The sequence below is a fragment of the Bombina bombina genome, chromosome 4 (assembly GCF_027579735.1).
Source record: "Bombina bombina isolate aBomBom1 chromosome 4, aBomBom1.pri, whole genome shotgun sequence".
In the NCBI taxonomy this organism is placed as follows: Eukaryota; Metazoa; Chordata; class Amphibia; order Anura; family Bombinatoridae; genus Bombina; species Bombina bombina.
The window spans coordinates 528,018,046-528,033,772 of record NC_069502.1 but is presented as its reverse complement, the minus strand read 5'-3'; the positions used below and the strand labels follow the sequence as shown (position 1 = coordinate 528,033,772).

Here is a 15,727-nt window from a genome sequence, read left to right as displayed (position 1 = left end):
CTGGTACATATCACAATTTATTAAAAACAACAATTAAAGAGAGTCAAAAGTGCTAAGGACTATATATATATCTCAATAAAAGTACAAAGCCTTACACATTTATCTATACAGTAAATATTATCAGCAATAGCAAGCAATCCATTAATAATTGTGCAAACAGATAACAGTGCACATCAATTCAAATAACTCCCATCAATCTAGGGCTAGGTGTAAACAACAAGCTTGGCACTATATCATGCAAAGCATATTCCCAAATCCCCTGATTTAATATAAACAATCCAAATGATGACTACTATTATTACTGAGTTATACATAAGCCAGGAGTAGTTATAAACTCATACTGTCATGAAAAAGTGAAAAGTAAACGTCTGTAGACGTCCTTTAGGCTATGGACATAACCATAAAACACAATACCATGTGCAGGAGCTCATTTGAGTGAAGCAGCTGGTGCCGTGCACAGACCAACTGATCGCAGACCAAATAATCAATGAGATTTGTTGACAACTATTTTCATAATAGATTATTATCAATTATATCAATTAGTTGTTGCAGCTCTATCTAGTACTATGAAGATTTAATGTAAATTTAGATATGGGATCCCAACTTCAAGAGGGAATTTACCCCCTACAAATATTAGGTCTCATTCCCTAACTCCTCATTAAAACTTTCCTCTGATAAATTCTCCCATTTTAAGTGAGGGGTCAATTGTCAAGACAGGGGCTCCATCAAAGACCCAACTTCATTGTTGATGCTGCTACATTTTTATGGTGATTATTTGCATCACATCTTAGGGAAAATGTGTCCCCCTCTTTTGAAAAGGCCTATTCTTTTTCAAACAAAAGGGTTTACATCTAATTGGCAGTTCAGTAACTGCACAAACCAAGTATAAATGCAAAGGCACTCATTAAGAGGACAGTAAACATTAACCAATTGAAAGTTGTAAAACTGACCATACAACAGTAAAATCAAACATTTCAAGATGACTTCTGATTATCTTTTACTTCAAGGAGTTATAAATATGTTGTGTATGGATAAAAAGATCACACTCATTCAGCTAGTAAATAAAAGGATGTGCTTACTTGTATCATTTGGTTCCGATGATCTGGCACCTCTCAGCTTTATAATGTTTGCACTTTTTGCTTCACTGGAAAGTCCACTTTTTCCATTTGATGAAAACGGTTTCCACCCAAGAGAGTCACTTTTCACTATGATGTCAAGTGAAGGCTTCACTTGCGTTAAGCTATAAAAGTTCTTAGCATTTAATCCTACGTTTACAGTTTTTTCTCCTGCTAAAGTATGGTGAATTGAAATCCGAGATAAGGGAGCCGCTGATTTATTTAATGAATCTGTTTGTTTGAAAAGTCTTTGTGCATCTCCACAGCTTTGGCATTTTGTCCTACTTTTATTTTCTTTTATACAAGTTGTACAATGTTGACACCGTTGATCAGGTTCCATAACCTAAAAAAGGCAGAAACTTAAATAAAAATGCAAACATCAACCATTAATAATATTTTCCGCAGTTTAGTGAGAATCAGCATTTGCACTTGCTTTATTCCCCACAGACCGAGGCTGAGCTGTTGTAAAAATGAGTGGAATTAGATAGTTAAAAAATCTTTTAAACTAAAATTTAAAACCACAAATAAATAAATAAAACACAACTGTAACCAGTGCATGAGGAAATGTAAGTATTTTTAAACCTTGTGTTCTTTCACCTCTTCTTCTCAGCAGGGAAGACACCTAATTTTCTAGTCAGTTGGTTAAAGTTCCAAAAGAAAAGATCAAAACCCATGTGTTCTGCAGAAAGTGGGTGGCAAAATTTCAAACAAAACTCACATTCTCCATAAATACCAGACATACACAGCAAATGATTTTACCTGTCCTAGTGTTTAGATAATACAAACCTTTAAGGCCCTACTAGTTTACTATTACTTTTTTATACCTCTACACAAATTGTTTTTCTTGTCATCCTTTGGAAAATTAAACAATTTCATTTTAGAAAATCCTAACTAAAAATCACCAAGCAGAAGGCAAGATAAAAACAGGTTATTCAAATTGAAATCTTGTTGAAAGAAAAAGTTTTTGTAACAGGACATTACAAAACAGAGAATATTCTTTTCAAATGTTGTTTCAACAGAGGCACAGACATCTAATTTGTAATAGTGTAGTGATTTGAGGACAGATCTGCTGTAGATACCCAAGAAGTGGATACTGCCATACTAGAGTAGGTTTAAAGCCCCAGTGGCACAGATGCCTCTCCTATATTTCCATATTTTGTGTGACTAACATAAATGTCTAGAAATCAAAACACATCCAAGGTGAATAGTTGTCTTTTTTCGAGTTGTAATGGCCTTTAATCAGAATAAAATAAGTGATGTGTTTTAAGACATGAGAAACAGAAAAATTGTGTGACTGGCTGGAGAACCACCTTATCCCAAGAAAAGGCCAAATAAGATGAACAGAATGATGGAGTATGCAGTTCAGAGACTCATCTAGTTGAAGGGATAACCTAAAGGAAAACTGCCTTCATTGTTCGATTCCTGTAGTGCAAATCCAAGGGGTACTAAAGACGTTAATTTTAAAGGAATATAAAGCCATTGCGTTAAACCAGGGATGGGGAACCTTGGCACTCCTGATGTTTCAGAACTACATTACCCATGATGCTTAGGCACTCTGAAGTCCAGTTGAGCATCATGGGAAATGTAGTTCTGAAACCTCTAGGGCCAAGGTTCCCCATACCTGCGTTAAACAATTGCTGTACCAACAGATTCTGCTTCCATCTGATTCCATTAAAATAAAATAAAGCCGAGACCTCTATAAAATGTCAAGTGCCTACATCCATGTTGAAAATACATTGCAGACTTAAGATGGCTAAAGATGAGGACAGTTTATGTTCTTGCAAAAGAGTATCTATAAACAGATCATAGAGTCCAAACTACTGTGTTCAGCCCCATGCTATTAGACATACATCCAGATAAAAAAAGAAGACCATGAACCAGTATTTCTAGATGTAGAGGAAGAGTGCAAGGGGTTTCAACAGTCCTATTAGAACAGAAAACCAGGTATAAGGGGTATATTGGGATGTTTGCATGTGTCGGGATTTCCGCTCGTATTAAAAGTTGAAAGTAAATGTGATCGCTTGAGTGCAATCACGATTTATGTTAGAATGATTACCACTTCCTTAGAGCTCTGGTTAATGGTTTTGCTAAACAAAAAAGTGTCACAAAAAAAAAAAAAAAAAAAATACATTGCAAAGTACACTTACACTATCTGATAAAAATGATTAAAGAATCTATTGCACAAAAAAAGTTATAAGGGCTCAAAGATATGCGGTCTCAGGAAAAAAGGCAGAGGGCTTTAACAGAGATACATATCTCTCTCTCTCTCTCTCTCTCTCTCTCTCTCTCTCTCTCCCTCTCTCTCTATATATATATATATATATATATATATATATATATTTATATAAATTAATTTCTTTCATAGTGGCAAGAGTCCATGAGCTAGTGATGTATGGGATACACATTCTTACCAGGAGGGGGCAAGTTTCCCAAACCTCAAAATGCCTATAAATACACCTCCCACCTCACTCATACCTTAGTTTAACGTGTAGCCAAAAAGTGAGGTGTAAAAAGCATACAAAAAGGGGAACTGGAAAAAATAAAGTGCTTTATACAAAAAAATTATAACCACCAAAAATAGGGTGGGTCTCATGGACTCTTGCCACTATAAAAGAAATTAATTTATCAGGTAAGTTCTTACATAAATTATGTTTTCTTTCATGTAAGAGGCAAGAGTCCATGATCTAGTGACGTATGGGATATAATACCCAAGATGTGGAAATCCACAAGTCACTAGAGAAGGAGGGATAAAAACAGCTAAATCCGCTGAGAAATTAAATCCAAACTATAAATAAGTTTTCTTAAAAAATTTCAAAAAAACTCAAATCAAAGACACTAGAATCAAACTAAGTTAAGTGCCTGAAGAACCTTTCTACTAAAGACTGTTTCCGAAAAAGCAAACACAACAAAATAGTAAAATTAAGAAAAAGTATGCAAAGGAAAACCAAATGACTGCTTTGCAAATTTAATCAACTGAAGCTTCATTCTTGACAACCCAAGAAGACAGAGGCAACTGATCTAGTAAAATGAGCTGTAATTCTCTAATGCGGAGACTGTCCCGCCTTCAAATAAGCTTTGTGAAACAAAAGTTTCAATCAAAAAAAGCCAGAGAAATAGCAGAGGCTTTCTGACCTCTCCTGGAGCCAGAAGAAATAACAAATAAACTAGAAGTCTTTCTGAAATCTTAAATAGCCTCAACATAATATTTCAAAGCTCTTACCACATCCAAAGAATGAGAAAACCTTACAAGAGCATTCTTAGAATTAGGACACAAAGAAGGAACATCAAATTCCTTATTGATGTTGTTAGAATTTGCAACTTTAGGTAAAAATGTAAAAGAAGTCCTCAAAACACAAAAGAAAGCAGACAATTCAGAAACTCTTCTAGCAGAAAAGATAGATAGAAGATATAGAAAATAAATAGCACTTTCCAAGAAAGTAATTAATAATCAGAGAATACATAGGCTCAAAAGGAGCCTGAAAAAAACGTAAAAACTAAGTTGAATCTCCATGGAGGAGAAATAGATTGAATAACGGGTTTGATACAGTGAATATCAGGAAGTTTAGAAATGTCAGAAGATCTGTGAATGTTATTGAATGGTATATGTATGTATGTATGTATATATGTGTGTATATATATATTATTTAATAAATATATATGGTTGTGTACACCAAATAATTCATTTAATTTATAAAACTCCAAAAGTCAGTGTGTGTAAACCAGCCCCCTCTCTCACTCAAAGGAATTACTTGCATAATTATTTCAGAAAGAACAAAGGCTTAGACTGTTGAATAGATAAGAAAAAGTGAACCATTTCAAGGTAAATAAGGAAATTTATGCTTACCTGATAAATTTGTTGCTTTTACGATATGACGAGTCCACGGATTTCATCCTTACTTGTGGGATTAAACCTCCTGCCAGCAGGAAGTGGCAAAAGAGCACCACAGCAGAGCTGTATATATAGCTCCTCCCTTCCCCTCCTCCCCCAGTCATTCGACCGAAGTTAGTAAGAGAAAGGAAAAGCCAAAGATGCAGAGGTGACTGAAGTAAAATAAAAAAATAAGTACATACCTGTCTTAGAAATGACAGGGTGGGCCGTGGACTTGTTATATCGTAAAAGAAACAAATTTATCAGGTAAGCATACATTTCCTTTTCTTTTACAAGATATGACGAGTCCATGGATTTCATCCTTACTTGTGGGATACAATACCAAAGCAACAGGACACGGACGAAAGGGAGGGACAAGACAGGAACCTAAACGGAAGGCACCACACTGCTTGAAGAACCTTTCTCCCAAAAATAGCCTCAGAAGAAGCAAAAGTATCAAATTTGGAAAATTTGGAAAAAGTGTGAAGAGACGACAAAGTTGCAGCCTTGCAAATCTGTTCAACAGAAGCATCGTTTTTAAATGCCCATGAGGAAGCCACAGCCCTAGTAGAATGAGCCGTAATCCTTTCAGGAGGCTGCTGTCCAGCAGTCTCATATGCCAGACAGATGATACTCTTCAGCCAAAAAGAAAGAGAGGTAGCCGTAGCTTTCTGACCCCTATGCTTTCCAGAAAACACAATGAATAATTTAGATGATTGACAGAATTCCTTAGTCGCCTGCAAGTAAAACTTCAGGGCACGGACCACATCCAAGTTATGCAACAGACGCTCCTTCTTAGAAGAAGGATTAGGACATAATGAAGGAACAACAATTTCCTGATTAATATTCTTATTTGAAACAACCTTAGGAAGAAACCCAGGTTTGGTACGTAAAACCACCTTATCAGAATGTAAGATAAGATAAGGCGAGTCACATTGTAACGCTGAAAGCTCAGAAACTCTACGAGCAGAAGAAATAGCAACCAAAAATAAAACCTTCCAAGATAAATTAATATCTATGGAATGCATGGGTTCAAACGGAACCCCTCGAAGAACATTAAGAACTAAATTCAAACTCCAGGGTGGAGCCATTGGTCTAAAAACGGGCTTGATTCTGGTTAGAGCCTGACAAAAAGATTGAACGTCTGGAACATCTGCCAACCATTTGTGTAGTAAAATTGACAAAGCAGAGATTTGTCCCTTTAAGGAACGTGCTGATAACCCTTTCTCCAATCCTTCTTGGAGAAAAGACAGAATCCTGGGAATCCTAACTCTACTCCACGAGTAACCCTTGGATTCGCACCAATGAAGATATTTACGCCATATCTTATGGAAGATCTTTCTAGTAACAGGCTTACGTGCCTGAATCAAAGTATCAATGACCGAATCAGAGAACCCCCGCTTGGATAAAATCAAGCATTCAATCTCCAAGCAGTCAGCTGCAGAGAAACTAGATTCGGATGATGGAAGGGTCCCTGAATGAGAAGGTCCTGCCTCAATGGAAGTTTCCACGGCGGCAGAGAGGACATGTCCACTAGATCGGCATACCAAGTCCTGCGAGGCCACGCAGGCGCAATTAGAATTACTGAAGCCCTCTCCTGTTTGATCCGAGCAATCACCCGGGGAAGGAGAGCAAACGGTGGAAACATATAAGCTAGGTTGAACGACCAAGGCACTGCAAAGGCATCTATCAGTTCGGCCTGAGGATCCCTCGACCTGGATCCGTATCTTGGAAGCTTGGCATTCTGATGAGACGCCATCAGATCCAATTCCGGTCTGCCCCATCTGAGAATCAGAGTGGTAAAGACCTCCAGATGGAGTTCCCACTCCCCCGGATGAAACGTCTGTCTGCTTAAATAGTCCACTTCCCAGTTGTCCACTCCTGGGATGTAGATTGCTGACAGATAACAAGAGTGAGCTTCCGCCCACCGAATAATCTTTGATACTTCTGTCATCGCTAAGGAACTCCTTGTTCCTCCCTGATGATTTGTAATAAAATGAAAATAACTGGGAATCCAGGTACACCATTTTCCTATAGTGCATACTGCTAACCCCTCCCCAGCTAGGGATATTGTCAGTCTGTTCTGATGTATCAAGTCTCCCCAGAAAACAAAAGACTGAACATACCTCAATGGTGCTTGTAGCATGACATCGTTCTCCACACTGAAGATTTTTCTTACACCACCTTCAGCTGCTCTGTGAGAACCAGAATGGATCTTAGATAACGTTTGCTAAGATCATCAACATCAGGGCAAAAAAATAAAATGTCCCCACTCCTCTTGGGAAGGTATACACTGACGATTTCTCCCTGAGAAAAATAGTATTCACTGGCACCATTTTAAAATAAAAAACTTCTTTATTGAAGAATCTAAACGAACACCTCACTTTACCTCTTCCTATAACTAACACAGGCAAAGAGAATGACTGGGGGAGGAGGGGAAGGGAGGAGCTATATATACAGCTCTGCTGTGGTGCTCTTTGCCACTTCCTGCTGGCAGGAGGTTTAATCACACAAGTAAGGATGAAATCCGTGGACTCATCATATCTTGTAAAAGAAATTAGCATTTTGGAACCCTCAGATGTGTAGGTCCATATATGGAGTTTCCTGCCCAAAATGAGTAATGAACTCACAGGCCCCTGTGGAGAATAGATGGTCTGTCTGGGGGAATGGCTGAATCTACAAACATTTTCAAGGAGTTGTAGCTGTTACCAACTATATGTTAAATGATCCCCTGGTAAGCTCCATACACATCCTGCCCAGCCATGTGTCCCTTGAAAACATAGAAACCATGATTTAAGATTTCAAAATGTCTTAACCTATTTACTTTTGGAAGAATACAATGTTTTACAATTTAAAAATATCCAATTTTAATAACCTATTTCTTTTCATCTTTCAGGCATCAAAGAAGTACATATATCATTGGTATTTTAAATGATATCCTGTGTATTTTATACTCTCAAAGAGAGATATACAGATATGAAATATTAATCTGTATTGCATAATAATCCAATGTAGATATAATTGTGTGAAAACCACATATATTTGCTGATCTCAAGGTATGTATGTGATGTTGAGGGGATGGATGAAGAAAGAAAGTGAATCCAGGATGAAAATATTGTAGTCATGTTTGAATCATTTCATAGAAAATATGGTTTTAAACACATATATATTATAAGTGGAATATATTCATATGTGGTCTTAAAAAAATCAGAAAAATTGCATTATATTACCCCATCTATAATCAATATTGTAAGTGATTAATGCAGTAAGTTATAGTATGCTAAATAATCATTATATAGGGAGATATTTGGATTAGCAGTGATGAATGGAGAGACTGGATTTGCTGGTTGTCTGCTGCCCCCTAGTGGATTGTAACTGGTATGACAGCCAAATAAATTAACTATTGGAATCCATACAGAGCCAATCAGGGAGGCATCTCCCAGATGACCAATGAGAGGGACAAGCATTCATAGGGCGTGACCAAAAACATAATTTATGCTTACCTGATAAATTTATTTCTCTTGTAGTGTGTTCAGTCCACGGGTCATCCATTACTTATGGGATATATTCTCCTTCCAAACAGGAAGTTGCAAGAGGATCACCCAAGCAGAGCTGCTATATAACTCCTCCCCTCACATGTCATATCCAGTCATTCGACCGAAACAAGACGAGAAGGGAGAAACTATAAGGTGCAGTGGTGACTGGAGTTATAATTTTAAAATTTAGAACCTGCCTCAAAAAAAGACAGGGCGGGCCGTGGACTGAACACACTACAAGAGAAATAAATTTATCAGGTAAGCATAAATTATGTTTTCTCTTGTTAAGTGTGTTCAGTCCACGGGTCATCCATTACTTATGGGATACCAATACCAAAGCCAAGTACACGGATGATGGGAGGGACAAGGCAGGAACATTAAACAGAAGTAACCACTGCCTGTAGAACCTTTCTCCCAAAACCAGCCTCCGAAGAAGCGAAAGTGTCAAATTTGTAAAATTTGGAAAAAGTATGAAGTGAAGACCAAGTTGCAGCCTTGCAAATCTGTTCAACAGAGGCCTCATTCTTAAAGGCCCAGGTGGAAGCCACAGCTCTAGTGGAATGAGCTGTAATTCTTTCAGGAGGCTGCTGTCCAGCAGTCTCATAGGCTAAACGTATTATGCTACGAAGCCAAAAAGAGAGAGAGGTAGCCGAAGCCTTTTGACCCCTCCTCTGTCCAGAGTAAACGACAAACAGAGAAGAAGTTTGTCGAAAATCTTTAGTTGCCTGTAAGTAGAACTTCAGAGCACGGACCACGTCTAGATTATGCAAAAGACGTTCCTTCTTTGAAGAAGGATTAGGACATAACAATGGAACAACAATCTCTTGATTGATATTCCTGTTAGAAACAACCTTAGGTAAAAACCCAGGTTTAGTACGCAGAACTACCTTGTCTGAATGAAAGATCAGATAAGGAGAATCACAATGTAAGGCAGATAACTCAGAGACTCTTCGAGCCGAGGAAATAGCCATCAAAAACAAAACTTTCCAAGATAAAAGCTTAATATCAATGGAATGAAGGGGTTCAAACGGAACACCCTGAAGAACTTTAAGAACCAAGTTTAAGCTCCACGGAGGAGCAACAGCTTAAAACACAGGTTTAATTCTAGCCAAAGCCTGACAAAAGGCCTGGACGTCTGGATGCTCTGCCAGACGTTTGTGTAAAAGAATAGACAGAGCTGAAATCTGTCCCTTTAGCGAACTAGCGGATAAACCCTTTTCTAAACCCTCTTGTAGAAAAGCTAATATCCTAGGAATCCTAACCTTACTCCATGAGTAACTCTTGGATTCGCACCAATATAAATATTTACGCCATATCTTATGGTAAATATTTCTTGTCACAGGTTTCTGAGCCTGTATTAATGTATCAATAACCGAATCCGAAAACCCACGCTTTGATAGAATCAAGCGTTCAATTTCCAGGCAGTCAGCCTCAGAGAAATTAGGTTTGGATGGTTGAAAGGACCCTGAATTAGAAGGTCCTGCCTCAGAGGAAGAGACCATGGTGGACAGGACGACATGTCCACTAGGTCTGCATACCAGGTCCTGCGTGGCCACGCAGGCGCTATCAGAATTACCGATGCCCTCTCCTGTTTGATCCTGGCAATCAGCCGAGGTAGCAACGGAAATGGTGGAAACACATAAGCTATGTTGAAAACCCAAGGGGCTGCTAATGCATCTACCAGCACCGCTCCCGGGTCCCTGGACCTGGATCCGTAACAAGGAAGCTTTGCGTTCTGGCGAGATGCCATGAGATCCAGATCCGGTTTGCCCCAACGACGAATCAGTTGAGCAAATACCTCCGGGTGAAGTTCCCACTCTCCCGGATGAAAAGTCTGGCGACTTAGGAAATCCGCCTCCCAGTTCTCCACACCTGGGATGTGAATCGCTGACAGGTGGCAAGAGTGAGACTCTGCCCAGCAAATTATCTTCGAGACTTCCAACATCGCTAGGGAACTCCTGGTTCCCCTTTGATGATTGATGTAAGCCACAGTCGTGATATTGTCCGACTGAAATCTGATGAACCTCAGCTTTGCTAACTGAGGCCAAGCCAGAAGAGCATTGAATATTGCTCTTAATTCTAGAATGCTTATTGGGAGGAGTTTCTCCTCCTGAGCCCACGATCCCTGAGCCTTCAGGGAATTCGAGACTGCTCCCCAGCCTAGAAGGCTGGCATCTGTTGTTACAATCGTCCAATCTGGCCTGCGAAAGGTCATTCCTTTGGACAGATGAACCGGTGACAACCACCAGAGAAGTGAATCCCTGGTCTCCTGGTCCAGATTTAGCAAAGGGGACAGATCTGAGTAATCCCCGTTCCATTGACTGAGCATGCATAGTTGCAGCGGTCTGAGATGCAGGCGCGCAAATGGCACTATGTCCATTGCCGCTACCATTAAGCCGATTACCTCCATGCACTGAGCTACCGATGGGCTTGGAATGGAATGAAGGACACGGCAAGCATTGAGAATCTTTGATAACCTGGACTCCGTCAGGTAAATCTTCATTTCTACAGAATCTATAAGAGTCCCTAGAAAAGGAACCCGTGTGAGTGGTAACAGAGAACTCTTTTCCACGTTCACTTTCCACCCATGCGACCTCAGAAATGCTAGAACTATCTCTGTATGAGACTTTGCATTCTGAAAATTTGATGCTTGTATCAGAATGTCGTCTAGGTACGGAGCCACCGCTATGCCTCGTGGTCTTAGTACCGCCAGAAGTGAGCCCAGAACCTTCGTAAAAATTCTCGGGGCCATGGCTAACCCGAAGGGAAGAGCCACAAACTGGTAATGCCTGTCTAGAAAGGCAAACCTTAGGTACCGATAATGATCTTTGTGAATCGGTATATGAAGGTAAGCATCCTTTAAGTCCACCGTGGTCATATATTGACCCTCTTGGATCATGGGTAGGATGGTTCGAATGGTTTCCATCTTGAACGATTGTACCCTTAGGAATTTGTTTAAGATCTTTAAGTCCAAGATTGGTCTGAAGGTTCCCTCTTTTTTGGGAACCACAAATAGATTTGAGTAAAATCGTTGTCCCTGTTCTGATCGTGGAACTGAGTGGATCACCCCCATGATTAAGAGGTCTTGTACACATTGTAGAAATGCCTCTCTCTTTACTAGGTTTGTCGATAACCTCGAAAGATGGAACCTCCCTTGTGGAGGAGAGGATTGGAAATCCAGAAGGTATCCCTGAGATATAATCTTTAACGTCCAGGGATCCTGCACATCTCTTGCCCAAGCCTGGGCAAAGAGAGAAAGTCTGCCCCCCACTAAATCCGTCTCTGGATAGGGTGCCCTGACTTCATGCTGTCTTAGGGGCGGGAGTAGGCTTTCTGGCCTGCTTGCCCTTGTTCTATGACTGGTTGCCTTTCCAACCTTGTCTGTAACGAGCAGTAGTTCCTTCCTGTTTTGGAGCTGAGGAAGTCGATGCTGCTCCTGCCTTGAAGTTACGAAAGGCACGAAAATTAGACTGTTTGGCCTTTGGTTTGGCCCTGTCCTGAGGAAGGGCGTGGCCCTTACCTCCCGTAATGTCAGCAATAATTTCCTTCAAGCCGGGCCCGAATAAGGTCTGCCCTTTGAAAGGAATGTTAAGTAGTTTAGACTTGGAAGTTACATCCGCTGACCAGGATTTAAGCCAGAGCGCTCTGCGCGCCTGTATGGCGAATCCGGAATTTTTAGCCGTAAGTTTGGTTAGATGTACTACGGCATCTGAAACAAACGCATTAGCCTGCTTAAGGGTTCTAACTTTGCTCAAGGCCTCATCCAACGGCTCTGTGCGAATCGCCTCTTCCAGAGACTCAAACCAGAATGCCGCTGCAGCCGTGACAGGCGCAATGCATGCAAGAGGCTGCAATATAAAACCCTGTTGAACAAACATTTTCTTAAGATAACCCTCTAATTTTTTATCCATTGGATCTGAGAAAGCACAGCTATCCTCCACCGGGATAGTGGTACGCTTGGCTAACGTAGAAACTTTAGGTCCACCTTAGGGACCATCTGCCATAAGTCTCGTGTGGTGGCGTCTATAGGGAAAAACTTTCGAAATATCGGGGGAGAGGAAAAAGGCACACCGGGTCTATCCCACTCCTTACTGATAATTTCTGTAAGTCTTTTTGGTATAGGAAAAACGTCAGTACACACCGGTACCGCATAGTATCTATCCAACCTACACAATTTCTCTGGAATTGCCACCGTGTCGCAATCATTCAGAGCCGCTAATACCTCCCCTAGTAACACACGGAGGTTCTCAAGCTTAAATTTAAAATTTGAAATTTTTGAATCCGGTCTCCCCGAATCAGAACCGTCACCGACAGAATGAAGCTCACCGTCCTCATGTTCTGCAAGTTGTGACGCAGTATCAGACATGGCTCTCGTGTCATCAGCGCGCTCTGTCCTTAACCCAGAGCTATCGCGTTTGCCCCTTAATTCGAGCATATTATATAATACTTCTTTAATAACATTAGCCATATCATGTAAAGTGATTTGTAAGGGCCTAGATGTACTAGGTGTCTCAATCCTACGCATCTCCCGATGCGGGAGACGCAGGTACTGAGACGTGAGGAGAGTTAGGCGGCATAACTTCCCCCTCGTTGTCTGGTGATAGCTTCTTTATCGGTACAGATTGACTTTTATTCAAAGCAATATCAATACAATTGGTACAAATCGTTCTATGGGGCTCCACATTGGCTTTTGAACATGATGAACAAACAGTTTCCTCTGAATCAGACATGTTAAAACAGACTTAGCAATGAAAATAACAAGCTTGGAAATCACTTTCAATAAGTTTTACAAGCAATATAAAAAACGCTGCAGCGCTTCAAAAATACAGATATAATTAAACAATTCTTAACAAGAAGTGTACTATTAGCAGAGGATTGCACCCATTAGCAAAAGGATGATTAACCCCTCGATACCCAAAACGGATAAAACGGATATCAATTAAGATTTAACGCTTTAAATCACAGTCAGCACACTGTCACAGATCTGCTGTGACTGATTACCTCCCTCACAAATGAAATTTGCAGACCCCTGAGCTCTCTAGAGACGTCCTGGATCAAGGAGGAAGAAGCAGAAAGACTGTGCAATAATTTTAACTGCGCAATAAGGCGCTAAAACAAGGGCCCTCCCACTCCAATCACAACAGTGGGAGCCCTGATATAACGGTTTCCATGCAGAAAAATATATGTTAGCCATGTGGAAAAAATCATGCCCAAAGCGATTTATCACCAAAGTACCTCACAAAAAAACGAATAACATGCCAGTAAACGTTTTATTAAAAAACAACATTTTTCAATGTCATGCAAAGCTATCACTAAGCCTGCTACCAGTCGCTACCACTGCAGAGAAGGCTTAAAGGGACACTGTACCCAATTTTTTTTCTTTTGTGATTCAGATAGAGCATGCAATTTTAAGCAACTTTCTAATTTACTTCTATTATCAATTTTTCTTCGCTCTCTTGATATCTTTATTTGAAAAAGAAGGCATCTAAGCTGAGGAGCCAGCAAATTTGTGGTTCAGAACTATGGACAGCAATTGTTTATTGGTGCTGCCCAATCAGCAAGGACAACCCAGTTTGTTCACCAAAAATGGGCCGGCATCTAAACTTAAATTCTTGCTTTTCAAATAAACATACCAAGAGAATGAAGAAAATTTGATAATAGGAGTACATTAGAAAGTTGCTTCAAATTGCATGCTCTATCTGAATCACAAAAGAAAAAATTTGGGTACAGTGTCCCTTTAAGTATTATTTCAGTGTTAACAGTATTTTCTCAGTCAAATTCTAGTCCCTAGAATATAACTCGAGTGCGCATACATTTATCAGCCTGATACCAGTTGCTACTACTGCATTTAAGGCTGTACTTACATCATACGGTAACAGCAGTATTTTCTTAGTCAATTCCATTCCCAGAAAATAAAGTACCGCACATACCTCATTTGCGGAGGACCCCGCATGCTATTCCCAGTCTGAAGTTAGTCCACTGCTCAGAATGTCGAGAACAGCCAGTGGATCTTAGTTACGCCTGCTAAGATCATAGATAAAAAACGCAGGCAGTTTCTTCTTCCAAATACTGCCTGAGATAGAAAAACAGCACACTCCGGTGCCATTTAAAATAACAAACTTTTGATTGAAGAATAGTTAATAGTTAAGTAAAAACTCCAGCTCCTCTCGCGACCTCCTTCTTTGTTGAGGGTTGCAAGAGAATGACTGGATATGACATGTGAGGGGAGGAGCTATATAGCAGCTCTGCTTGGGTGATCCTCTTGCAACTTCCTGTTGGGAAGGAGAATATATCCCATAAGTAATGGATGACCCGTGGACTGAACACACTTAACAAGAGAAAACAGATCACCAAGGATTATATACAGAAAAGCTGAATGCAAGAGAGCACAGTCTTTTGGGCTTTTGTCTGCTGAAACTAGTGATTGATAACTGGCGGCCATACTTGGGGACACAATCACTTAGGCAAGAAGCTGAGACTAACCTTGATCTATGCAATAACTTTTCTTCAAATGAGGTGATCAGAATATACTTGAAAAAGACTGGAATACTAAGTTGGTTCATGTTGGTAATATGAATTCTATAATTTGATATTTTAAAGCAAATACATTCATTGTTGCTAAAATCAAACTACAGTTAGCAGAAGAACAATTTGTATTTTAACCTTTTGTTTCATAGCCCGTGTATTTTAAATCTAATCATTAGTGCTAAGTAATTTATTTTTGCAAATATATATATATATATATATATATATATATATATATATATATATATATATATATATATATATATTTTAGAATTTACTTTATTACTGGTAGGGAATTTATTTCATCTCAGATAATGGGAATTGACTGTTAAGAGTATATTGTTCTATTGATTGACTAAGCACTGTTAAAGTTAGTGAATCCTACTCTGGTATCTCATTGTGATAATTAAATGCAACTCTGATTTGAGAGACTATTGTGAATAAGGTAATTTTTATGATCTTTGCATAGCATATTATAACAGTTTAAACGTGTATAGTTTTAATCATCTCTGGTTTTCTATAAATATAATTAAATGTGTCTATACATTTTAACTAATATAAAGAACTTAGGAATTTACATTAATTGTATTGTTTTGTATATGCATTTTTATTGGGGGGTTGTTTTAAAGAGTAATTATTAAATATATTGTATTATAACCCTGCCATATACTGACATAAATATT

The 15,727-nt window shown here is 39.3% G+C and overlaps 1 protein-coding gene across 3 annotated transcripts in view; it reads right to left on the bottom strand.

The window, feature by feature from the left end:
• The window catches only part of SENP6 (SUMO specific peptidase 6), a 611,027-nt gene that overhangs the window by 356,996 nt on the left and 238,304 nt on the right, over positions 1-15,727 (bottom strand). For all 3 annotated transcript variants that reach the window (XM_053710452.1, XM_053710454.1, XM_053710455.1), the window contains one exon: positions 1,080-1,458. In XM_053710452.1, the coding sequence (XP_053566427.1) occupies positions 1,080-1,458 (379 nt within the window). The remainder of the gene's footprint in view (positions 1-1,079; positions 1,459-15,727) is intronic.